Here is a 27,848-nt window from a genome sequence, read left to right on the forward strand (position 1 = left end):
AAAAAGAAAATACAGCTGTCAAAATAAAATACCTTATTCCTAGCACAAGAAATGTTACCAGAGCAATAAATATAAAATGAATATAAAACCAACAAAACACCATCTCCCTGTAAAATCTGTTGTGGTCACAATGACATATTTCAGGTTATCAGGTGACCCTAAAACTTAAGTGCATCGAAACCTTAATCAGAAATTTAAAGTAAAATTGGGGAATAATTCATCAATATTTGAGTTTGAGTGAAATACCCTATGTCATGATATACTGAAATTATTCTAAGTTTCAACCTAATCCATTTAGTAATAACTAAAAGAAAGTGAAAGTGCATCAAAACTAACATGTAATTCTAAGTAAAAAGGGGACATAATTCATGAAATATTGGTGCCAGAGTTAAGGACCTTGTGTAATATCATGTTGGTGATGATAGTGAACAATATTTTAAGTTTGAAGCATACCAATAAAGTAATAACAGAGATAAAGTGAAAGTGCATCAAAATTTTATTCAAAGTGCAGAAGTTGACGCCAACAGATGCCAGGGCAAGTAAGACAGCTCTCCATAATACTTTTATAGTCCTGCTAAAAAAAATGATTGTAACTGTAAAAATAGTCAGATCCTACCCTCTTAAAACAGTCCTTTCTTTAAAATTGTATATAATGCTTTACTGAATTTTATGTGCTAAAATTTACAAAAGTCTGTAACTTTTAATTATATTTAGGAATTAAATAAATCTATATATTTTGGGGAAGTCTTTTAAATCTTTGAATAGAAAATACAAAACTGATCATAGACCTTGTGACTACAACTTGATGTGTGTCCTCATGACACTGGTGCCCCAGCTCCTGTCCCTGTATGCATATTTTTGACTAAGTCAAGGGCCATAACGCTGGTCTGGCTACGGGAAATCCCATTTAAAAGACCAAGTGCACAAGTTAACATGCTGAATAACGATCTAGTGATGTTGGATGGCTCTAGGTCAAATTTTTTCTGAGATATGCAAACAAGAGGACCATGATGGTCCTGAATCGCTCACCTCTTCCCACATGACCCAGTTTTGAGTATGACTCCCTTTTTTCTATTATTTGACATAGTGACCTAGTTTTTGAGCTCATGTGACCCAGTTTTGAACTTGATCTAGATATTATCAAGATAAAAATTCTGACCAATTTTCATGAAGATCCATTGAAAAATATGGTCTCTAGAGAGGTCACAAGGTTTTTCTATTATTTGACCTATTGACCTAGTTTTTTAAGGCTCGTGACCCAGTTTCAAACCTGACCTAGATATCATCAAGGTGAACATTCTGACCAATTTTCATGCAGATCCATTCAAGGGTATGGCCTCTAGAGAGGTCACAAGGTTTTTCTATTTCAAGACCTACTGACCTAGTTTTTGATCGCAGTTGACCCAGTTTCAAACTTGACCTAGATATCATCAAGATAAACATTCAGACCAATTTTCATACAGATCCCATGAAAAATATGGCCTCTAGAGAGGTCACAACATTTTTTCATTATTTGACCTACTGACCTACTTTTTGATGGCACGTGACCCACTTTCGAACTTGACCTAGATATCATCAAGATTAACATTCAGACCAATTTTCATACAGTTCCCATGAAAAATATGGCCTCTAGAGAGGTCACAAGGTTTTTCTATTATTTGACCTACTGACCTAGTTTTTGATGGCACGTGACCCACTTTCAAACTTCACCTAGATATCATCAAGATGAACATTCTGACCAATTTTCATGAAGGTCTCATGAAATATATGGCCTCTAGAGAGGTCACAAGGTTTTTCTATTTTTAGACCTACTGACCTAGTTTTTGATCGCACGTGACCCAGTTTCGAATCTGAACTAGATATCATCAAGATGAACATTCAGACCAACTTTCATACAGATCCCATGAAAAATACGGCCTTTAGAGAGGTCACAAGGTTTTTCTATTATTTGACCTACTGACCTAGTTTTTGAAGGCACATGACCCAGTTTCGAACTTGACCTAGATATCATCAAGGTGAACGTTCTGACCAATTTTCATGAAGATCTTGTGAAATATATGGCCTCTAGAGAGGTCACAAGATTTTTCTATTTTTAGACCTACTGACCTAGTTTTTGACCGCACGTGACCCAGTTTCAAACTTGACCTAGATATCATCAAGGTGAACATTCTGACCAATTTTCATGAAGATCTTGTAAAATATATGGCCTCTAGAGAGGTCACAAGGTTTTTCTATTTTTAGACCTACTGACCTAGTTTTTGATGGCACATGACCCAGTTTCGAACTTGACCTAGATATCATCAAGATGAACATTCTGACCAACTTTCATAAAGATCCCATGAAAAATGTGACCTCTAGAGTGGTCACAAGCAAAAGTTTACGGACGGACGGACGCACGCACGGACGGACGGACGACGGACGACGCGCGATCACAAAAGCTCACCTTGTCACTTTGTGACAGGTGAGCTAAAAAAATATTTGGACAGATGCTAGGATGGAAAAGGGTAAATTTAACTGCCCCCTGAAAACTTTTAGGGGGTATAAAAATGGTACAAATCACTAACCTAACATGGAACAGAATGTCTTACCCATCACCAATTCTTTAATATGGCTTACAGCTTGGGGTGGCCCCCTTTACCCTAACATTTTACAGCATTCTATATAATAATACCTCCCTGAGGGAACCGTGTTACAGAGGTATAACTCCCTGTCACTGCACAAATTAGAGCATAAATTTTAAACTAATCTGAATACAGATATCCAAACTCTGAAGCACACTTCCTTCTAGCAAAGAATACCGTATAAATGAATTAAAAGGGTCACCCCTATCCAAGAGCCTTGTTCTGTTTTGGGCTAATCTAACTTAAAAGGAGAGAAAATACAAAGACTACAAAGTGAAAATACAAAGACTAAGAGGGAAAGCTGACAGCACTTGACTTTTTTTTTCTTCAAAAAAAAAAGCAAGCTGGAGATACAAAATTTCAGCCGTATATTGAAAATAAATAAATTTTCTTTTGTACAAATCTCTGTAAATGGTAAAATCTTACTATCGTCATCAACATCAGTATCACTGCCACTGGATGATTTCCCCTTCTTTGCTGGAGATTTTCCTGGTCCCTTGCCCTTCTTTGTACCTGGGATCACAATATCGGATGTGTCTTTTGACTTCTTGAACAGCTCCTGTTGAAAAAATGTTAAAATGTTCTCATCACACAACACATTCTACAATGTCTAGCGTTAAACAAATACAATCTGTTACAAACTTTTTCATGAATTTTTTTCCAATTCTACAAGTCTCATTATTCTCATGAAGTTTTTTTTTCCAATTCACAAGAAGTCTTACATCATTCTCATCATTTTTTTTCCAATTAAACAAGTCTTACATTATTCTCATGAAGTTTTTCCTACTTGTCCAAGTCTCAAATCATTCTCATTAAATTTTTCCCAAATTCTACAAGTCTTACATTCTTCTCATGAGGTTTTCTCAATCCTACAAGTGCTAAATCATTCTCATCCAGTTTTTTCCAGTTCTACAAGTCTTTATTTCATTCTCGTGTAGATTTTCCCAATTCTACAGGCCTAACATCATTCTAAAGATCAAAATCCTTTGAGAAGTTTTGAAGGTATGGAGAGGACAAGAAATAAACTTTTATACTTTTGTTTAGGTATACTTGCAATTATAACAAACATTTTTTTCTGATGTCCATGCATGTAAAAAAGCACACTTAACATAATGCTTGTATAAGGCTTTATTCAACATGTACATTTTACAAGCGCAAACAGAAAAAAAATTATCCGACATTCATATATCTACAGCATTTGTTACCTTGAGCCTGGGTAAATCTGTGGCTTCCTTCCAGGATTTGTCATCTCTCACCTTGGTTACACGAGGAAATCGGATAGATATTCCATCTGCTGTATGTACCTGTTAAATCATAAACAGTATCACCATTTTTCAAACTGCCACCACCAATCAACCAAACTAAAATATTTTGAGGTCAATTACACTCTTTTTTTGGTTTGGTTTAGAACTACACCAACAAAATGAAGGTCATATAACAACTATTCAAGCTTTTATGGCGGAGGAAAACCCTATGTGCGTTTGAGGACATTTAGTGTTTTTTCCATGCCATTTCAGCATGGCGCAGAACCTTGCCCCTTTTCTTATTATGTTGCCTTCAAATAGTGATGCATGCACCATGTGCCCTTTCAACAGCCTGCTTTCTGAATCTGATATAAACTGATCACATCGGATAGTGTATTTGACACTTTGCGCATTGCACAGCCGGTAACATGCATCAAGTGATGTAATCAGACAGACAACAGTATTTTTGTATAATTATATATTAGGCACTTATTTTAATCAAAGAGCTGTAAACATCTAGAAAAATCCAATGTCACTGGTTTAACCATGTGCAGAACTTGGGTAGAACCATAAACCTTCCATTGTCAGGCTTCCTCAAATAAAGATATCTACATTCCAAGTGAGGTTTCCAACCCACCAGTAAGGGGCAACTGACTTAGAGTCAGCAAGCTTAACAGTACGACCACAACTCTTACACATTATTGTCCAAAGTTTTTCTGCAGCCAGGACACTTTGATTAAAAGACTGCTGGAAAAATGGACAAGCAGGCAGTACTTACAGTTGACATTCAAAATTACTATGATTATCGAGAAAAAACAACAAAATATTACCATCTAATTTAAATCACTTCTACGTTTACAATATTAAATACAGTAAAATTCATATTAAATACCTCAGCTTTACTGAACTCTGCTCCAGCTATTTCCCAGACTGGTGCACTTTTTGGATCAGCTGACACAAAGTCTGGTATCATATTCTTCTTAACATTAAGCCAGTCTGGCACCTTGCTGGCGTTCTTGCTGATTTTCATCATTTTCAACTCTTTTTGCAATTTCTCTAATGTTGAGTCATCAAATCCATTACCAACTTTGGTGACTGTGCACCATTTGTCACTGTCAGGGTCGTATGATCCCATTAGAAACACTGACATCATTCCACCTGGATAAAAAAAAAACATCCATAGGTTTTATGGTATTTCTACTACTGTGAAATTAGGTAAATTTTTGTGGGCATTAAGTTTCATGTTTTTGGGGAAAACAGATATTTCATTTTGTTGATTTCAGCTTTTGAAAACAAAATGAACTGGAAACTGATTTCTTCCTTAGGATCCAATTCTATGGATTCATTTGTAAGTCTCATACAGCAGTATATTTCATGAACATGTTGAAAAACATTTAATATTAAGTTACAGGATGGAATTCAACTGAACGTACCTTTATTTCCAGTTCCAAAGAAAGCTCCAAGGACAACCAAATCTGCCGAGTCAGCCATTTGACCTTCATTTAAATAATCCTTCTTTATCTTCAACCAATGACGTTTACCAGGCTCATAAGCGCTCTGTTAAACAACAAGTAAAACAAGAGTGCAAGAATGTCACAATATACGCCCGTCACAGCAAATTTCTTTACTCTAGCACCTGTATTTGCAAATGGAATTTTAATTTTGTGGTTGTTTAGTAATAACTAAGTGTTTTGTTTTTCTAAGTCCACAAAAAAACTCCTTACCAGGTAGAGATACCTTAAAATACACCTAAAATTGGAAAGTAACATCTATGTTGTACCACAGAAAAGTGGTCTTGGTTTTTCCCTACGGTCAATTATAAAAAAGTTACAATATAAGTTATTTATAGTAACAACTAAGGGAAGTTAATCTTAAAAAAAAAAAAAAAAAAAAAAAAAAAAAAAAAAAAAATTGTAAGTCCTCACAAAAATCTTTACCAGGTAGAGACTGGTCAAAATACACCTCAAAATTGGATGTAGCATGCATGTTGTACTACAGAAAAGCGGTCTCGATTTTTCCCTACGACTAGTAATGAAAAAGTTACAATATAAGCTATTTATAGTAACAACAAAGGGAAGTAATTCGAAAGAAGGGAACTGCGCATGACACTTCGTCTCATGATGGTGTATAATTGTGTCAAGTTACATCAAAATCCCTCCATGCATGAAGAAGAAATGCTTCGGACAAAGTCATTCTTGTATCTGACCTTTGGCCTCTAAGTGTGACCTTGACCTTAGACCTAGGGACCTGGTTCTTGCGCATGACACTACGTCTCGTGGTGGTGAACATTTGTGCCAAGTTATATCAAAATCCCTCTATGCATGAAGAAGAAATGCTCCGGACAAAGTTTTCATTCTTGTATCCTTTGACCTCTAAGTGTGACCTTGACCTTAGACCTAGGGACCTGGTTCTTGCGCATGACACTCCTTCTCATGATGATGAACAATTGTGCCAACTTTCATCAAAATCCCTCTATGCATGAAGAAGATATGGTCCGGACAAAGTCATTCTTGAATTTGACCTTTGACCTCTAAGTGTGACCTTGACCTTAGACCTAGGGACCTGGTTCTTGCGCATGACACTCCGTCTCATGATGGTGAACAACTTTGCCAAGTTTCATCAAAATCCCTTCATGCATGTAGAAGATATGCTCCGGACAAGGTCTGTGGACGCCGCCCGCCAGGGGCGTTCCCATAATACGTCCCGTTTTTCAAACGGGCGTATAATTACAACACCTCATAGCACTAAACAAAACTAAAAGGAATCTCCATTAAACAATGCCTTATAATTTCCACTTTCAAACTTTAATGTTTGAGACATTTTTCTTTTTCTCTAAATTTCTAAAGTATTTAAAAGGTTTTGACTCCTAATACCATTATACATGTACCTATCTTAGTAATTATCACTTATTTTATTTTAACATCTATTTGAGACAAGTGCATGTTTCAATCATTAACACTAGCCAATAAAAATTTCTGAAGAACTTCCATCATTAACAAACAAGTAACATTGTAAACCCAAAACCTCGTTTAACAGTTGTATCATGAAATAGATGCAACTAATTAATGAAGAATGAAGAAGTTACAGTGCTTACATTAACATCTTTGAGTACCAGGCCTTCTAAACCTTCCTGAAACACTCTAGTCATCATATCTGTGAGGTCATCCTCTTCCTACAAGTATACAGAATGATATGACTTTAATTGATATTGTGTGTATGGTATGGTTTTAAGTCATATTAACACAATTTGCTGTCATATGACAACTTTCCAGCTTAATGGTGGACAAAGACACAATGTGCCTCTACCAGCATTATTTCAGACACTGACCTTCTTGTGGCCAGCTGAATGGCTTCTTAATACAAAAGATTTCAACTTCCCTAATATGTGATTGGAACCGGGGTTCCCGAGGTGACGGCCTTGTGGGATGACGACGGGACAGGCGATTCCGGTTTAAAGTGACAAGAGGTGAGGGATAAGTGAAGTGAAGTCATCAATCTTTATCTAATAGTATGTGACTGACAACATACAATTTAATAACAAGAGCTGTCTCCATAGGATGACACATGCCCCCGATGGCACTTTGAATGAATAGTTATGGCCGATGTTAGAGTTTAGGACCTTTGACCTACGGACCTGGGTCTTGCGCGCGACACGTCGTCTTACTGTGGTACACATTCATGCCCAATAATTTTAAAATCCATGCATGAATGACAAAGATATGGACCGGACACGCCCATCAATGCACTATCATGAAATATGACCTTTAACGTCTAAGTGTGACCTTGACCTTTGAACTACGGACCTGGGTCTTGCGCGCGACATGTCGTCTTACTGTGGTACACATTCATGCCAAGTTATTTGAAAATCCATCCATGGATGACAAAGATATGGACCGGACACGAATGCACTATCATGGAAAATGACCTTTAACGTCTAAGTGTGACCTTGACCTTTGAGCTACGGACCTGGGTCTTGCACGCAACACGTCGTCTTCCTGTGGTACACATTCATGCCAAGTTATTTGAAAATCCATCCATGGATGACAAAGATATGGACCGGACACGAATGCACTATCATGAAAAATGACCTTTAACGTCTAAGTGTGACCTTGACCTTTGAGGTACGGACCTGGGTCTTGCGCGCGACACATCGTCTTACTGTGGTACACATTCATGCCAAGTTATTTAAAAATCCATCCATGGATGACAAAGATATGGACCGGACACGAAAATTGCGGACAGACCGACAGACTGACAGACGGTTCAAAAACTATATGCCTCCCTTCGGGGGCATAAAAACAAAAAGGCCTGTCTGTCCATCTGACTTAGTAGAAAAAACATCAGTGGCTGTTGTCTATCAGTTAGACAAAAGGCAGTTTGAAGTCATTTCTCCTTCACCCGCCATTCATACTGGAAAGTTGCCAGTTACATGCAAATGTTATTTTAGCATTCAGAAACACAGGACAGGTTAAATGACAGTTTTCTCTATTAAACACTTAAAGAAACACTGCATCAATATCAAGGACAGTAAAAAATATGGAAAGTCATCATAAGGTTTACTTACTGTGATATGCTTCATTTCAGAGAACAATATTCTGTTAGGTATTTCTATCATTTCCTTTTGCAGAATTTTTCTTCTGTCCTTGATTGGTCTGTCAAAATAAATAGAACAAATTCATTCATTTCATTACATGCAGTTTTAGCATGGCTAATTTCATCTCTGAAGATCAAACATTCCAAACAAAGGCATATACAGACAAGTATGTTAGTGTATTCACCTTTCAAGAGCAGTAACATATGCACAACAAGAGCTGTCAGAGGACAGCAGTGCTCAACTATTCAACAACCTTGTCAATTGAATGAATATAGAAGTCAAAAAGGGGCATAATTTTGTAAAAATGCAAAACAGGGTTAGAGAATCTGTACAATGCATATCAGCCCATGACAGTGGACAAGAGTGTAAAGTTTCAATCCTTTCTCATTAGTGGGTACTGAGATACCAGCCTACATACAAAAACTAAACCACAAAACTGTTAAGTTTAAAAGAGGCAAAATTTTGTAAAAAAGCAAATTAGAGTTATGGAACTTTGCAATGTAAGTCAGTTTATCACAGTGAATAAGTGTGTGAAGTTTCAATTCATTCCCACAAGTGGTTACTGAGAAACCTGCTTACATACAAAAACTTAACGAAATCAAGGTGCTGTCGCAGATGCCGACAGACACACGGGACAGTCACGGGTGAGTCTAATAGCTCTACCTATTCTTTGTATAGCTGAGCTAAAAAAGTAAATATTGGACAGTCTCTATACAACAAGAGCTGTCCATAAGACAGCCAATGCTTGACTATTTGAATTGTTGTCCTAGAAGCAGTAATATTACCCTAGATGTTAAACAAGAGCTCGTAGAACACGAAATGCCCCCCTTGATGCATTCAGTAATTGCACAAGGAACAGAAATTATTTGGTCACTGTACACAAAAGTTGTACTGTTCTAGATCAATGCGACCTTAACCTTTGACCTCAAAATCAATAGGGATCATCTGCTGGTCATGACAAACCTCCCTATCAAGTTTCATGATCCTAGGCCCAAGCATTCTCAAATTATCATCCGGAAACTGTTTAACTGTTCCGGGTCACTGTGACCTTAACCTTTGACATACTGACCTCAAAATCAATAGGGGTCATCTGCTGATCATAACCAACCTCTCTATCATGTTCTGTGATCCTAGGCAAAAGCATTCTCAAGTTATCATGCAGAATTGGTTTAACTGTTCCGGGTTACTGTGACCTTGACCTTTAACCTACTGACCTCAAAACTAATAGGTCATGATCAACTTCACTATCAAATTTCATGATCCTAGACCTAAGCGTTCTTGAGTTATCACCCAGAAACGGTTCCACTGTTCTGGGTCACTATGACCTTGACCTCTGACCTACTGACCTTAAAATCAAAAGGGATCATTTGCTGGTCATGATCAACCTCCCTATCAAGTTTCGTGATACTAGGCCCAAGGGATCTCTAGTTATTGTCCATAAACCGTTAAAATGTATCGGGTCACTGTGACCTTGAACTTCAACCTACTGATCTCAAAATCAATACGGGTCATCTGCTGGTCATGACCAATCTCATCAACTTTCATGATCCTGGGCCCAAGCATTCTTGAGTTATCATCCGGAAACCGTTTACCTGTTCTGGGTTACTGTAACCTTGATCTTTGACCTACTAATTTCAAAATCAATAGGGATCTTCTGCTGGTCATGGCCAACCTCCCTATCAATTTTCATGATCCTAGGCCCAAGCGTTCTTGAGTTATCATCCAGAAACGGATTGGTCTACGGACCAACAGACATACCAGTTGACCGACCGACATCTGCAAAACAATATACCTCTCCTTCTTCGAAGGGGGGCATAAATATCTATGAAGTTTCAATCAAGTATCTGCATTAGTTGTGGAGACAGTAACTTGCAAGCAAAACTTTAAGCAAGATTTTCTAAGTCCAAAAGGGGCATAATTTAGTCAAAATGCATGTCAGAGTTATGAAACTTGATGCTATCTTCTAGTTTTATAACCCCAAAGACACAGGTGAAGTTTCAATTCAATATCTGCATTAGTTGTGGAGACAGTAACTTGCATACAAAACTTTAGAGGTGCGCGGTATTACTGGTATACCGGTAACCGTGGTACCATCTTCCCGTGGTACGATACCGCGGTACCATCGGGGAATACCGGTATTTTATCAACATTATCCCTACCTCTGTTTATTTTTAATTTACATTGTCTATGTAGCCTTCCGTAACAGCATTTGACACCATGCATGATTTTCCGATTTATATCTCTGGAATTCCCATGCTACTATTATTAGTTTCCAAAAATAACCACCCAATGGTGCAATTGAACATGTATGATCGACCGCGTGATCCCCAATCAAAACCTTCGAAAACCTCCAGATTATTCCGTATAGATGGATGACGTCATGGGCGCACTTGTTTTTACTTCGAGTCTGATAAGGCCTAAAAAATGTTGTGGTTCTGGTAACATTGCCAAAATTGCTAGGTAGGGTAGGTCGGTTTTTAATTTTTTTTTTAATTTTTAAATTATTTTTTTAGGTAAAGTGATTCATTTTTGAAAACCATTATATCTTGTAGTTTTTACTCAGTTTCAACTTAAATCCTAAGGTTTACAATGTATATTTGCTTTAAATGTTGTTGTGTCTTCTTCATTAGTCATTAGTTTAAATGAAACACTGACACTCCTGTGCGATAGTGTTGCATATTATAAAAAATACACTTACCTTTGACAAAAATAATAACTCCATGTATAAACATCGGAAATTGAATAAAAATCAATTGCAAACATAGCTATCCGTCTACCCCACCCACTTGAAACAAACCTGCGTTCGTAGACATGCCGGACCGAACTACAAAAATTTGCCGGACCGAACATTAAATATGAAATAAACAGGAATCTTGATTCCTATTATCAGTATGCAGCTGTGGATAGAGTTTTCTTGTATCCAGTCTATTCTTCATTGCTTTGGATTAAAAAATCCCGAAAAATAATTATTTGGAAAAGTGTCCCAAAAATATGGAAACAATATTCATCATTCAACCCACCTGTGTTTAAAGCGAAAAAAAAAACATTAACAATTATCGGTAATCATTCTGTTGATAAACTAAGTAATTGGCCTTGTTTTCTCATCATCAATTAAAACCCCCTCAAAGAGCCAAAGGAAGTGTGTCGGAATCATTGCATCTGAAGTGGAGATCAAAGTGGTATAGTTGCCCGAGATTGTCATGACATTACGTCATGTTTTCGCGCCATGTGACACATCACTGTCTGATCGTACCGCCTCGGTTCTCTAAATTGCTGAGAAGAAATCAATAAAAAAAAGTTCCTTCTTTATTTATTTTTTTTTTTTTTGAAAGCGAATGTGCAATATCCCGTATTAATTGACAGGTAAATGTGTCAAAAGATAATAGTAGATATCCTACCTCTGTGACTATTTTGCCTTCAAGGAATTTACATTATTGTGAGAAGAATATCTTACAGTGTCGTGTCAAAAAATAAGTGTACAAAGATTCATTTAATTCTTATTAAAAACCACGACATCATACTGCTTTATTTTAAAACCACATTTCTATCTACGTCCACGAGGTCACGTAACCTATTCTTACGGAAATCTGCTAGCCAAAGAACGTTTTACTCCATGTATTTAAATTGCTGCCGCTTTTTCATTATTTAAGATTTTTTAATTCTGTTTTTTTGTACTTTCTGGTCAAAAGTCTGAATTGTATGACCATAGTATGTATTATTTATTTACTTTTAGAAATAAAGAAATAATTAAGATCGCGCTGTTTGAAATTTTACAAATAATTATATGAAAATTCGATGGTTTTTATAGAATTTTGCCTACATTTCTGTCGATATCTTATTAAAATTGTTATAGAATTCAAACTGTATTACTTCTCAAGCGGTGATGAAAATTTGAAGCGATTATATTAAAGAATGAATGCACTTCGCGCGTTTTTCGTGTACGTGTCGATATTTAAAACAAAAGTAACGGCGATGTAAATGAGATATTACGATAGGTCGCACGTGCTCGTGGAATGGAAAATTACCGGCATGACCGTATTGATATCTTTACGATTCGCGAGTAAATTCCACGAAATCCAGGTTATTTTTCTGGATGTAATTTCTGAATTTGGTAAGTTACGACGTAAAAACCACTCGCCCGATCGGGCGAGTATGCCGGACGGTCGGACCAGCCTCGACCAGGGTTAGATGCTTACTTTGTTTTTAACAATCCTGGCGGGATTCCTCCTTACAAATTCAGCTGTCCCTCCCTGATTTCAGGAATCCCTCCTATTTTCAGTGATTTTATCGATTGTTAACACTATTTAAAAAGATTCAATAAACATATATAACCAAAGCAAATACATCTTTCTTTTATTTATATTTATTGAACATAAAGAATCGATACATTAACATTTGTAGTCCTTCAGCCATGAACTTTGAAAATAACGCGGAACCAGTCTACGTACATGTATGTATTCGAGAGTAAACATCCAGACTGTGGTTAGAACAGATGACCAGGGGTGTAAAAAAAAATTTCACTTCACTCGTCGTGCAGGACTAGTAGCCAGTAATATCCTACTCGCCCTTAGTGAACAGCCACTCGCCCTAATAACTGACACTTTTAATACTGTCACTTTTATGAAAGGAGTATTATGTACAATAGTATTATTTCCCGAAAAATATTTATTTTGAAAAGTGTCTAAAAAATTTGGACACAATAATCATCGACCATCCACCCGTGTTGAAAGAGATGGGGAAAAAAACGTTAAAGATTATCGGTAATTATTCAGTTGATAAACTAAGTAATTGACCTTGTTTTCATGATCAATTTACACCCCCTCAAAGTAGAGCTAAAAGAAGTGTGTCAGTATCTTGGCATCTGAAGTGGAGATCAAAGCGGTATTTTTGCTCGAGATTGTCATGGCATTACGTCATGTTTTCGCGCCATGTGACACATCACTGTCTGATCATACCGCATCGGTTCTTAAAATTGCTGAGAAATAGAAATCAATAAAAAGTTTCTTCTTTAATTTGTTATCAAAAGCGAATGTGCTGTGAATGACATCACATTGCTTTATTTTAAAATCGCACTTTTATTTACGTTCACGAGGTCACGTAACCTATTCTGCCGCACTAACAGAAATCTCATCTGTTTGCCAAAAATCGTTTTACTCCATGTATTGTAATTGCTGCCGCTTTTTCATTATTTAAGATTTTTTCGGCGACGCCGTCTAAATTCGTTTTCGTTACCTATGCCACGTGACTTCAGTTTGCAAATCAAACTACTTGATAACGCATTATAGATAATTTATCAAAATGGAAGATTTATGTTTACACTCTGCCTGATTGGACGAGAGTGTCAGTTTCTTTGACTCTGTTGATTGTGCTACGCTGAGTGAAATGTAGACAAAGCGTTTATCCTAAACGACGCTGTTCACAGCTTTAAAGCTAACTTTGGCTCAGTATATTTAGCAAGAATATTAATATATCTCAAAATGATAAGTAAGTTTAATAAATATGATTAAAACCTGTTCAAATACCAAACATATATCAAATTAAAGAAAGAGCTGAATACGGTCTGCGTATCACATGAAAAAGGGTGTGATAAGAGTCTTTTATGTAGAGAAGTGCTTTTTAAAAGATTTTCCTTGCTACAATTGTCGTCTGTATATGAAAAGGTTTCTTGCTTTTGTGACTTATTCAGATTGCATATTAAAATGAGTACTTGTTTGCTTTGATATATTTGTTATAAATTATTTAACTGATTTATTATATATGAATATTTTTCTTTAGTATGGTATGCAAATATTGAACTCAGTTGAAATCTGTTTGATTATATATATGCTATATAATGACTGAATCTCATTACACTGAAATGAACGTATGCTGCATACAGTTTATCTATGTGATATGACTACGGTTAAACTTTTGCTTATGAAACAGAAATATTGAAATAATTACAATTGTATGTTTTGCTTGACCTTCACTTTTTTATAGGTGTGACGTCAATGTCGAAAGATTCATGAATAGCGAATATGCTATTTGTTAAAGCGGGATCAGTTGGCCTATTTTTGAAATAAATAAAAATAATAAATAAAAAATCCTTTAATTGATTGTTTCTCATGTATTCTAATCAAACTTGATTTGTAGCATCTTTATTAGGCCCGCAGCCAACTTTGTTCAGCTGGGACATTTGACCCCTTTTAGGGGCTGCTAGAGCTAAAACTAGAAATGCCTTTATACAGCGTCTCATGAACAGCTTGGTGGATCTTTGTCATACTTGGTCTGGAGCATCATTATAAGGTCCTCTTCCAAATTTATTTATATAGGAACTTGGGCCCTATTAGGGACCACTATAGCTAAAAGTAGATATGCCTTTCTTCTCATTAACCACTAAAATGTAATGGATTTTTATCAAACTCGATGTGTAACAATATCGTAAGGTCTCCTGCTATTTTGTTACAAATGGGGATAGGGACCAATTTAGCTAAAAATATAAACACGTTTAATGACCTCTTCTCATGAACCGCTTCATGAATCTTCATCAAACTACTGCTGTAATTATTCGTCTAAGGATAAATGAAAAAAATTGCAACCCTACGAAACCTTTGCGAAAAATTAAAAGAGAACCATTTAAATTGTTAAAGTGCGGTGTTTAGTTTTGCAATTTGAAAAATGTTAGATGAAAGATGAATGTTAGATGAAAAATTCATAAACTTCTTTCCTTATTACAATTCGCCGACCATCATTTTTAAAGATATTTCTTGTTTATTCTGTTTTTTGTTCCTTCTGGTCAAAAGTCTGAATTTTATGCCCAGAGTATTCATCATTTATTTACCTTTAGAAAGAAATAAGTAACTAAGATCGCGCTGTTTGAATTTTTACAAATGATTATATGAAAATTCGACCGTTTTTATAGAATTTTGCCTACATTTCTGTCGATATCTTATTAAAATCGTTATAGAATTCAAATAGTATTATTTCTCAAGAGGTGTTGAAAACTTGAAGTGAAAATGTTAAAAAATGAATGCACTACGCACGGTTTTTGTGTACGTGTCGATATAAATTAGATATTTAATACGATAGGTCGCACGTGCTTGTGGAATGGAAAATTACCGGCATGACGTTTTGATATCTTTACGATTCGCGGGTAAATTCCAGTCAATCCAGGTAGCGGCTGAACCATCTCAAAGTTTGTTGACGTTTTGGAGTTGTAATTTCTGAATTTTGGTAAATTAAGGACGTAAAAAAAACACTCGCCCAATCGGTCGAGTATACAGCGAGGTCCACTCGTCCTACTCAGACTTTAACTCGCCAATGCGAGCGGGCGAGTGGAATTTTACACCCCTGCAGATGTCGACTTCGAAAATCGTTTCAAAGCAAGGTTTTTCTGTCATTTTGGTATTTTTGATAAGTTTTTTTAGCTATAGATATTGAACTGAAAACTTACTGTCCCGACGGGACAGCCAGCTTCCAAGTTCAGGAGGCCCTCCGCTAAAATAGGTGTCCTCGGGATCGCGGGACTGCGTTAAGATCGAACCCTGTCGACTCGTAAAACTGCGGTCCGCGCCAAAATCTTCCGGTCTTGTCCGTCGGACCGACGAATTTTGCGATGTCTGGCGTCGAAAAATACAGCAAGGTCGGAGCCTTTTGCTAGGTAGGGTCGGGTGACCCGAACCACAACATTTTTTTAGGCTTAAATTCGGCGAGTCCCGACTTCTTGTTTAAATGATGATAGTTTAAAATATCCCAGTATGTATTTGCACGTATTAAAAAAGAAATAAATAGTATGGAAAATGTTCAGTCGAAATTTATTATTTTTTGTTTGAAAACGATCTTATGAAGCCTTCATAAACGTTACTGGTTTATCAAACGGGTGCACGAATCGAATTTCAAACAAGCACGACCTATATATATGTGACCCAGTGCTTCTCTAGAGACAATATGGCGTCTTCCGACGAATACACGCTGGTAAAAAATACTAAGAGTCATTAATCAAGTTAATATTCCAGTGTATTTTTTTTCTTTAATTCTAGTCAAGTAACTAGTCTTCGTTGTTGCTCATAATAAATGAAGTATTTCTGGGAGTTTTTCAATATTTTTATGATCACTACCATAGCTGTAAGTCTTACGATAAATATGGTGGTATACCGTGGTATATACCGCGGTAATTAGGGAAAAACCGTGGTATACCGCGGTATTTTTTTCAAGGCGGTACCCAGCCCTACAAAACTTTCACCAGGGTTTTCTAAGTCCAAAAGCATAAGTCAAAGTTATGGGACTTAACTCAGTGAGGTTGGAAATTAACCTTGAAAAAGAAACAAGAGGGCCAAGATGGCCCTAGGCCGCTCACCTAAAAAACACACCATAACAGTGTAAAACATGTTTGACCTAGTGATTTCATGGAAACAAATATTCTGACCAATTTTCATTAAGATTGGACCAAAAAATTGGTCTCTTGCGATAAAACAAGCATTTTCTTAGATATGACCTAGTTTTTGACCCTAGATGACCCATGTTCTAACTCGACCTAGATTTTGTCAAGGTAATCATTCCGACCAAAATTCATGAAGATCAATTGAAAAATACAGCCTCTATCACATACACAAGTTTTTTCTTTGATTTGACCAAGTGACCTAGTTTTTGACCTCAGATGACCCATATTCAAATTCGACCTAGATTTCATTAAGGCAATCATCCTGACCAAATTTCATAAAAATAATTGAAAAAAAACAGTCTCTACATAAAAATAATTGAAAAAAACAGTCTCTATCGCATACACAAAATTTTTCTTTAATTTGACCTAGTGACCTAGTTTTTGACCTCAGATAACCTATATTCAAACTCGACCTAGATTTCATCAAGGCAAACACTCTGACCAAATTTCATGAAGATCAATTGAAAAATACATCCTCTATTGCCTACACAATGTTTTTCTTCGATTTGACCTAGTGACCTAGTTTTTGACCCCAGATGACCCATCTTCGAACTCGGCCTAGATTTTATCAAGGTAATCATTCTGGCTAAATTTCATGAAGATCAGTTAAAAAATACAGCCTCTATTGCATACACAAGGTTTTTCTTTGATTTGACCTAGTGACCTAGTTTTTGATCCCAGATGACCCATTTTCGAACTTGGTCTAAATTTCATCAAGATAATCATTCTGACCAAAATTCATGAAGATCAATTGAAAAATACAGCCTCTATCGCATACACAAGGTTTTTCCTTGATTTGACCTAGTGACCTAGTTTTTTGACCCCAGATGACCCATTTTCGAACTCGGCCTAGATTTCATAAAGGTAATCATTCTGACCAAAAGTCATGAAGATCAATTGAAAAATACCGCCTCCATTGCATACACAAGGTTTTTCTTTGATTTGACCTAGTGACCTAGTTTTTGACCCCAGATGACCCATTTTCGAACTCGGCCTAGATTTCATCAAGGCAATCATTCAGACCAATATTCATGAAGATCAATTGAAAAATACAGCCTCTATCGCATACACCAGGTTTTTCTTTGATTTGACCTAGTGACCTAGTTTTTGACCCGAGATGACCCATTTTCGAACTCGGCCTTGATTTCATCAAGGTTATCATTCTGACCAATATTCATGAAGATTAATTGAAAAATACAGCCTCTATCGCATACACAAGGTTTTTCTTTGATTTGCCCTAGAGACCTAGTTTTTGACCCGAGATGACCCATTTTCGAACTCGGCCTAGATTTTATCAAGGTTATAATTCTGACCAATATTCATGAAGATTAATTGAAAAATACAGCCTCTATCGCATACACAAGCTAAATGTTGACAGACGACAGACGACGGACGCCGGACATCGAGCGATCAGAAAAACTCACCTGAGCATTGCTCAGGTGAGCTAAAAATAAGTTTCAAAGCTATATGCCTTTAAGTTATAGCTATATGTACTTGCATGCAAAACTTGAACCAGGATTTTCTAAGTCCGAAAGGGGGCATAATTTGGCCAAAATGCACGTCAGAGTAATGGGACTTGATGCTATCACCTAGATTTATAGCCCTGTTGACATCTGTGAAGTTTTAATTCAATATCTGCATTAGTTTTGGAGATAGTAACTTGCATGCAAAACTTTAACCAGGGCTTTTCAAAGTCCAAAAGGGGGCATAATTTGGCCAAAATGCAGATCAGAGTTATGGGACTTGATGCTATCACCTAGTTTTATAATCCCAAAGAAACATGTAAAGTTTCAATTCAATATCTGCATTAGTTTTGGAGACAGTAACTTGCACGCAACACTTTAACCAGGATTTACTAAGTCCATAAGAGGGCATAATTTGGCCAAAATACATGACTTCATATTTGCACTGATTATCACACCGTAAACTAGAAAATGCTTTTGTAAACAAGAGGACCATGATGGTCCTGAATCGCTCACCTCTTTCCACATGACCCAGTTTTGAGTATGACGTCGTTTTTTCTATTATTTGACATAGTGACCTAGTTTTTGAGCTCATGTGACCCAGTTTTGAATTTGACCTAGATATTATCAAGATAAAAATTCTGACCAATTTCCATGAAGATCCATTGAAAAATATGGTCTCTAGAGAGGTCAAAAGATTTTAATAATTTTAGACCTAATGACCTAGTTTTTGACTGCAGTTGACCCAGTTTTAAACTTGACCTAGATATCATCAAGATGAACATTCAGACCAACTTTCATACAGATCCCATGAAAAGTATGGCCTCTAGAGAGGTCACAAGGTTTTTTTATTATTTGACCTACTGACCTAGGTTTTTAGGGCACGTGACCCAGTTTCAAACTTGACCTAGATATCATCAAGGTGAACATTCTGACCAATTTTTATGGAGATCCATTCACAAGTATGGTCTCTAGAGAGGTCACAAGGTTTTTCTATTTTTAGACCTAATGACCTAGTTTTTGACCGCACATGACCCTGTTTTGAACTTGACCTAGATATCATCAAGATGAACATTCAGACCAATTTTCATACAGATCCCATGAAAAATATGGCCTTTATAAAGGTCACAAGGTTTTTCTATTATTTGACCTACTGACCTAGTTTCTGATGGCACGTGACCCACTTTCAAATTTGACCTAGATATCATCAAGATGAACAATCAGGCCAATTTTCATACAGATCCCATGAAAAATATGGCCTCTAGAGAGGTCACAAGATTTTTCTATTATTTGACCTACTGACCTAGTTTTTGACCGCACGTGACCCACTTTCGAACTTGACCTAGATATCATCAAGGTGAACATTCTGACCAATTTTCATGAAGATCTCATGAAATATATGGCCTCTAGAGAGGTCACAAAGTTTTTCTATTTTTAGACCTACTGACCTAGTTTTTGACCGCACATGACCCAGTTTCGAACTTGACCTAGATATCATCAAGATGAACATTCAGACCAATTTTCATACAGATCCCATGAAAAATATGGCCTCTAGGGAGGTCACAAGGTTTTTCTATTATTTGACCTACTGACCTAGTTTTTGAAGGCAGGTGACCCAGTTTCGAACTTGACCTAGATATTATCAAGGTGAACATTCTGACCAATTTTCATGAAGATCTTGTGAAATATATGGCCTCTAGAGAGGTCACAAGGTTTTTCTATTTTTAGACCTACTGACCTAGTTTTTGATGGCACGTAGTTTTTGACCGCACATGACCCAGTTTCGAACTTGACCTAGATATCATCAAGATGAACATTCAGACCAATTTTCATACAGATCCCATGAAAAATATGGCCTCTAGAGAGGTCACAAGGTTTTTCTATTATTTGACCTACTGACCTAGTTTTTGAAGGCAGGTGACCCAGTTTCGAACTTGACCTAGATATTATCAAGGTGAACATTCTGACCAATTTTCATGAAGATGTTGTGAAATATATGGCCTCTAGAGAGGTCACAAGGTTTTTCTATTTTTAGACCTACTGACCTAGTTTTTGACAGCAAATGACCCAGTTTCGAACTAGACCTAGATATCATCAAGGTGAACATTCTGACCAAGTTTCATGAAGATCTTGTGAAATATATGGCCTCTAGAGAGGTCACAACGTTTTTCTATTTTTAGACCTACTGACCTAGTTTTTGACGGCACGTGACCCAGTTTCGAACTTGACCTAGATATCATCAAGATGAACATTCAGACCAACTTTCATAAAGATCCCATGAAAAATGTGACCTCTAGAGTGGTCACAAGCAAAAGTTTACGGACGCACGCACGCACGGAGGCACGGACGGATGGACGACGGACACCGCGCGATCACAAAAGCTCACCTTGTCACTTTGTGACAGGTGAGCTAAAAAGCGCATGTCTCCCCCAATGCAAAGTCCTATAGGCAAGAAGTCAATAGGGGTCAGGAGCGAAAGTCAAAGAGACACTGATGGTTGGTTGCAATAGGGATCATCTACTTGGCATGTCCAGTCATCCCGCTAAATTTCAACACTTGTGGCCTAGTGGTTCTCAAGTCACTGTTCAGGCTCCTGTGACCCTGACCTTTGATCAAGTGACCTCAAAATAAATAGGGGTGTACTCTGCATGTCCAATCATCCTATTAAGTTTCAACATTGTAGGTCAAATGGTTCTCAAGTAATTTCCAAAAAATGATTTTACATGAACAGGCCACTGTGACCTTGACCTTTAATAGACTGACCCCAAAATCAATAGGGGTCATCTACTCTGCATGTTCAATCATCCTATGAACTTTCAACATTCTGGGTCAAGTGGTTTTCAAGTTATTGATCGGAACTGGTTATCAATGTTCAGGCCCCTGTGACCTTGACCTTTAAAGGGTCATTTACTCTGCATGAACAATCATCCTATGAAGTTTCAACATTCTGGGTTGAGAGGTTCTCAAGTTATTGATTGGAAATGGTTTTCCATGTTCAGGCCCCTGTGGCCTTGACCTTTAACAGAGTGACCCTAAAATCGTTAGGGTTCATCTACTCTGCATGACCAATCATCCTACGAAGTTTCATCATTCTGGGTCAAGTGGTTCTCAAGTTACTGACCGGAAATGGATTTCAATGTGCGGGCCCCTGTGACCTTGACCTTTCACAGAGTGACCCCAAAATCGTTAGGGGTCATCTACTCTTTATGACCAATCATCCTATTAAGTTTCAACATTCTGGGTCAAGTGGTTCTCAAGTTACTGACCGGAAATTGTTTTCAATGTTCAGGCCCCTGTGACCTTGACCTTTAATGGAGTGACCCCAAAATCGACAGGGGTTATCTACTTTGCATGTACAATCATCCTATGAAGTTTCAACATTCTGGGTCAAGTGGTTCTCTAGTTATTGATCAGAAATGGTTTTCAATGTTCAGGCCCCTGTGACCTTGACCTTTGACGGAGTGATCCCATAATCAATAAGGGTCATCTACTCTTTATGACCAATCATCCTATCAAGTTTCAACATTCTGGGTCAGGTGGTTCTCTAGCTATTGATTGGAAATGGTTTTCAATGTTCAGGCCCCTGTGACCTTGACCTTTGACGGAGTGACCCCAAAAACAATAGGGGTCGTCTACTCCAGCAGCCCTACAACCCTATGAAGTTTGAAGGTTCTAGGTCAAATGGTTCTCCAGTTATTGCTCGGAAATGAAGTGTGACGTACGGACGGACGGACGGACAGGGCAAAAACAATATGTCTCCTGGGGGAGACATAATTAAACTATATTTCTACATGTAACAACTATTCAGCAATCATCATATGGCTAACATACCCATTCTTGGGTTTCTACTAAAACTTACTTGTCCATGATGTTTTCTCCATTCAGATGAAGACAGTCAAATACAAACAAACACACATTGGCATCCTTGAACTGTTCTTTCTGAATGAAAATTAGCACAAATATACAGTCATAGTTATAAATAACTGTCATAATTGATTCTTTATTCATACTGAATCCAATAAAATTTCATTTAGGGATATTTTAAATATGGTTAACCATTGACTTCATTTATCACAACTAATGAAAGGGTGAATATGTATTTCTTAAGGTGTGTGTGGGATGAGTTGGTTAACATTACATAAACACAATTACAGGTCATAGATTGATTTTCCACATTTTAACGATAGAGGAAGACCCCAAGTGCCCATCCTCCTATGCTGCACTGCTGCTGGCACGGATGGGCACCTGGGTACAACCTATTATCTTCCAAAAGCCAGCTGAATGGCTTCCTCACATGCAAGAATTCTACATCCCAACAAAACACAACCTTGACGGCATTAGTGAAAACATTGTTCGCTCAAACTACTGATGGTTTGAACAAACTTTTAACAGTCCCCTGGCTTTCAAGTAAATGAAGCTGGTAGTGCCAAAAATATGATAGAATGATTTTATCTGTGGCATTTCAACCTTTACAGCAACATTTTCATAATTATTTATTCCTGTTTGTATATTTGAGAAAGCTCTATGGGACTATACTTTTGAACGTTGACAAATCCTCTTTGGCTTACTTTATTGTCATCGACTTATTTTGATGTTCTTTGACTCACTTTGTGCTCTTTGACTTACTTTGTGCTCTTTGACCTACCTTATGTTTACCAAGTGTACCAAATGGCAGAGGTGTTCCTGTATTGGTGTCAATAAGAAGGACTTCAGCATCCAGGATCAGATCATCTCCAGTAGGGAAAGCTTTCGGAATATATTCCTTGAAATGTGATACCTATAAAATATATGTCGGGTAAATCAAATTGTTCTGGCTATTGGTTTATAATGCAATAAATATATCAATGATATTAAATATAAACTGCTTCTGCATTCAGAACAATGGAACCTGTATGATCACTGTGTTTACAATTTCTAATGAACTCACATGGCTAATGAGTAAAGGCGGAAGATACCAGAGGTCACAACATTCTATTGGCTATGACTGTTTACGTAAGTCATGTCATCATGTCTACTGGCTGCAACTGTTTACATACATGACATTGTCATGACTATAATTGTTTACATAGGTCATGTCATCGCGTCTGTTGGCTTTAACTTTTTACATACGTTAAGTCATCATTATTATATCTTAGTGGACTTAACTCATGGAATGCATGCCTCAAGACATGTCATTTTAACATTTCCTTTTGCAACAGCCATCATTAATAGTTTGTCATTTAAAGATCTATAATTCTTAAAATATGCAACACTGGATAAATGAAAACAATGTGAAAGAAGGAGACACCAAAACTGTAAGTATAAGTTAATTAAATCAGTGTTTAGAAATATCTATCTGGGTATGAAATACATGGTTGTTTTAAAGTAGCAACTTCAGACACAGTCTATACTCAATAATTATGAGAAGATTAGCAAAAGGCATTCACTCTGAAATCATTAGTAATTTTGGAGGACTAATTTACGTGGATATTTCATGGGTGAGTCAAGTCATGAAATTACATCCAAAACAAACAAGTACATTTTCCTGTCACTTTATGTTCAAAAAGATGAAATACCTGAATTTACAGACATCCATTACCTATGAAAGAGAAAATGTTGTAACATTTGAAAAATTATCAAGTTTTACCTTATGTGGCAGTACAGGTTTCAGACTTCTACTGAAATACTGAAAGTGGGATCCTTTCTTGTGTAGCTGCACTCTCTCGCCATCATACTTGATCTCAGCATAGAAACCATTGGGACATTTCTTCATGGCATAGCCCACTGATCTACATGCTTCTGCCTGAAATATATACTGGTACTGATGATAAACCCGGACAGATGATAAAGTCGACCACCTTGGAAATTTTTGATTGCAATCGGTTATTTATAAAATTGAATACACCATCTAATAGTTTCCATTTACAATACCAACTGGTGTAAATAAAAACAAAATTGGTAAATATTCTGAATAAATAAATGACTTACATTTATCTGTATAAAAAATAGTTAGCCAAAATTACTGGGGAAGAAGGTGTTTTTTGTGCATGCTCACTGTCGCCACATGAAGGCCTGACATTGGGTCACTTTTCATTACTTGATCAGGAATGACTGTTGCAGCTTTTTGGGGAAAGTTTCAATATAATACTACAAAGAAAATTTTGTAAATGACAAAGTGTTCGAATTTATCATCAGTCAACCTGCTTACAGTCCCCATTTTACTAATCCCTTTCAGGGCCTCACTTCGTGTGAGTTTGCTAACTAAATATAAATTTGAATTATGTAAAGTTTCCAGCAAATGTTAAGCTTTATTTTGATACCAACCATTGATTACAAATTGCAGAAATAAAAAAGTTACAGGTAAAAAACCTCATTTTCTGTTCGGGTTTATCATCAGTACCAGTATACATGTCATTGTTTATTACATGACTGTACACCTGACATCCAAGAGTATATAGGTTAAGTCAGAAACACATGAAAATAACAAGCAGATATCAATGTTGAAAATGTTTGATTTTAATTTAATGCCACTTTTCAACTGTATTTCTGTTATGTAACAGCAAACAGTTAACCTAACCAGTCTTCCTGTATTCTGCTCAGGTACCAACTTGTTTGTCCACAAATAACTGCCAACTTCTCAACATCAATCAGTGGTGGAGAATGATTTTAAACATAATATCTTCTATTGTAACATCACAGAGAGCATATGCCTTGCACAGGGATATTACACTATTTCCAGTACAAGCACAGAGAGCCTACTTTTTACTGTTAGTCCTCACATAAAGAGACTTCATCCTGCCTTGCAGCAAGCAGAAAATGACTAAGAGTAAGCTCCCCTAACCATCTGCTCACTGAGGTCCTTAGAGATGAATAGAATTATATAACACATACCAACATGGGTAACACTGGAGTCATTAAAGAGGCCCTGACAGACAATTTCTTGCCAAGACCAGGTTTATCCCCACTTTCTCTGTTCTCTATCACTCTCTCCACAACATCTCGAAGGTCACGTGATGCCTGGAATGCTGCATATGCATTGGGGTCAAGGGCATCCAGTCTGAAAAAGAAACATTAAGGAAACATAAAAGCCATAGAGAAAGAAACAGAACAGTGGAGGAACAGGTGTTGAGGTTAAGATCACTTATATAAAGTGTAGTAGGTTGGATATTGGTAATTAATAGAACAGAATTTGTCCACATATTCCACTGATGATTCAATGTTCTGCTAACAATGCCTAAATTGAAGGAATAACAAAAAAGTGTTCTGTGATTTTTTGAACAGATGCATTATCATTATAAACCTGCTACTGATAAAACTGCTGTGTAAAACATCTTGGTCATTTTCCAAATGATAATGGCTGTTATATTACAGCAACAAAGCCCTAAATTAGAACAGTGGTCTATTTACAGTACTGAGACCACTAGTTCTGGAACTGAGAATTATGTCTGGATTTAGAAAAGAAACAAATCCACAATCTTATATATACATGTATAACAAAAACAGGCATTCTGCCACTAGGAATTCCTGTTTTCATTCTTCTATAGTTCATACTCACATATGTTTAGCCCCTGCATTAATCCTGAGATCATGTTTGATCAGTCTGATCACCATCTTCAAGTCATTGCCTGTACACCTACAATAACAACATGACTTTGTCAACCATTCTGCATGTATTTAAACTACTACTGTTTACCTCTTGTATAATTCTGTAAAGTCAGAAATTTTTACTTGGGACTTATTTTTCCTATACATTTATACCTCAAGAATAATATTGTAAAATCAGGAATTGTCATGAGGTACTTGTTTCCGATATATATTTACACCTTATGAATAATACTGCAAATACAGGATTTTTCATGTTATATATCTGTATTATATAATAGTCTGCATTAGTGACATGTGTTTAACATACACTGGGCAGATACAGTAGCTCTAACTAGAGACTGGCAGTTTATAAAATAAGTCTTGTATATCAATGCATTATTATTCACTTATTACAGTAAATGGCGTCCTGGTAAATAGTCAAGACTATTTTTGCATAAGGTCCAACGGAAGGAGGCCTATAGTTCGAACTTTTGACAAGCAAGCCATTTCATAAGAAATCAGAAGATAAACTTCATTGCTGTTTATACATGTGTTAACTATGGTCCGGCACACCTGTGTTGAACTATAGACCAGTCAAAACTGTACAAACTATGGACTAGCAATGTACATACAGAGACATGTAATTGAATGCTTATAATATATAGACAGCAAAAAGATTCTCTAATACATACTAATATAGTTAGCTATTGTTTTTTTTTTTCTTTTTAAAAAAACTTATAACATGCCAGCACACAAAAATAATCAGTGCAAGGTAGCTAACCTGGTTTCTGAAACCAGTCTTCCAACTCTAGTATCTGTATGATCTGATTGGTGACATCTGGGTGTGATTTTAAAACTGACCAATGGCAGTACAGTACTCTGTGACTGGTTTCCAAACCCAGTTTTATAAGTTTAGAAATAGGGAGTAAATGACTGAGTACCTTTGAGCAATCTTTGCAAGTACTTTCTCCTGATCATCCTCCTTTGTGACCTTTGTCAAGTCCTCCAAATAATGGTTCACCTGTGAACAGTAGGGTGCAAGAATTTGCTACCATAATACATGATCAATAGAAATTTGGATAATAAGCTTTCTGATTACACTTATGCTAAATAAGTCCATTAATTCTGGGATCAGTCTGCCAATGGCTAGCTGAGTCATTTGCTACAACTTAGCAATTGCAACCCTTCATTAAACTGACAGCTTGATTAAGAGTTATCAATAAGACTAAAATATAATGTTGATAAACCAAGCCTTTTCCTAAATGGCATTGTAATGTTTACAATATCTAAGGTCTGTTGTACTGGCCACAAAGCCTGGAGCCAGGATTTTTCATTGCACCATTATGAAACCACTTCTATCATTATTTTTGTGGCACAATATTGTTATCCTTTAGCTTAAATGCATGACAAAAAAATTCTGCCTGCATGGAAAAATAATTTCCTGCATTAGCATTAGTATTCTTTGTGTAGGAACAATTTACATAGCCTTGTAACCTTATTACATAAGCGTTTACACTTACTGGAAAGAAACTTGTAAATGTCTTATATGAAAAGTCACCGACATCTTTTGACTAGATGTAAGTAAATGTAAAAGGAAGGTTAAATGTATGTAAAATAAAAATAAAACATACCTCTTGTATTGTAAAATTACATTTTTTCTGAGGAGGAAGGACTTTGCTTTGCTCAAAGAAAATCTTCACAGTCTCGGCAACATCACCTTGGTCCAAATCTTCTAACATAGCTTTCTGATTTGTGTGAAAAATCTGAAATATAATATATCAATATTCAAGAAATAGGTCATTGCTGTGTTTACTATGTAAATAAATACATGTCAAATTGTCCAGCATACATTGCAATAGAAATAACAATAAATGAACACAGATCCATAGCAAAGAACACTGACTTTTTTTATGCAAACAGGCCATCCTTACGACTTTTACAGGT

At 36.6% G+C, this 27,848-nt stretch overlaps 1 protein-coding gene across 2 annotated transcripts in view; it reads right to left on the reverse strand.

Moving 5' to 3' along the window:
• The window catches only part of LOC123527745 (DNA ligase 3-like), a 54,400-nt gene that overhangs the window by 16,517 nt on the left and 10,035 nt on the right, over nt 1–27,848 (reverse strand). For both annotated transcript variants that reach the window (XM_053523793.1, XM_053523792.1), the window contains exons 7-19: nt 27,536–27,667; nt 26,846–26,925; nt 25,876–25,953; nt 25,212–25,377; nt 23,968–24,123; nt 22,987–23,118; nt 22,201–22,280; nt 8,430–8,517; nt 6,960–7,037; nt 5,299–5,422; nt 4,758–5,023; nt 3,827–3,925; nt 3,048–3,180 (exon numbers count right to left, since the gene is read on the reverse strand). In XM_053523793.1, coding sequence (XP_053379768.1) covers nt 3,048–3,180; nt 3,827–3,925; nt 4,758–5,023; nt 5,299–5,422; nt 6,960–7,037; nt 8,430–8,517; nt 22,201–22,280; nt 22,987–23,118; nt 23,968–24,123; nt 25,212–25,377; nt 25,876–25,953; nt 26,846–26,925; nt 27,536–27,667 — 1,612 coding nt within the window. The remainder of the gene's footprint in view (nt 1–3,047; nt 3,181–3,826; nt 3,926–4,757; nt 5,024–5,298; nt 5,423–6,959; nt 7,038–8,429; nt 8,518–22,200; nt 22,281–22,986; nt 23,119–23,967; nt 24,124–25,211; nt 25,378–25,875; nt 25,954–26,845; nt 26,926–27,535; nt 27,668–27,848) is intronic.

The sequence above is a fragment of the Mercenaria mercenaria genome, chromosome 14 (genome assembly GCF_021730395.1).
Source record: "Mercenaria mercenaria strain notata chromosome 14, MADL_Memer_1, whole genome shotgun sequence".
Classification (NCBI taxonomy): domain Eukaryota; kingdom Metazoa; phylum Mollusca; class Bivalvia; order Venerida; family Veneridae; genus Mercenaria; species Mercenaria mercenaria.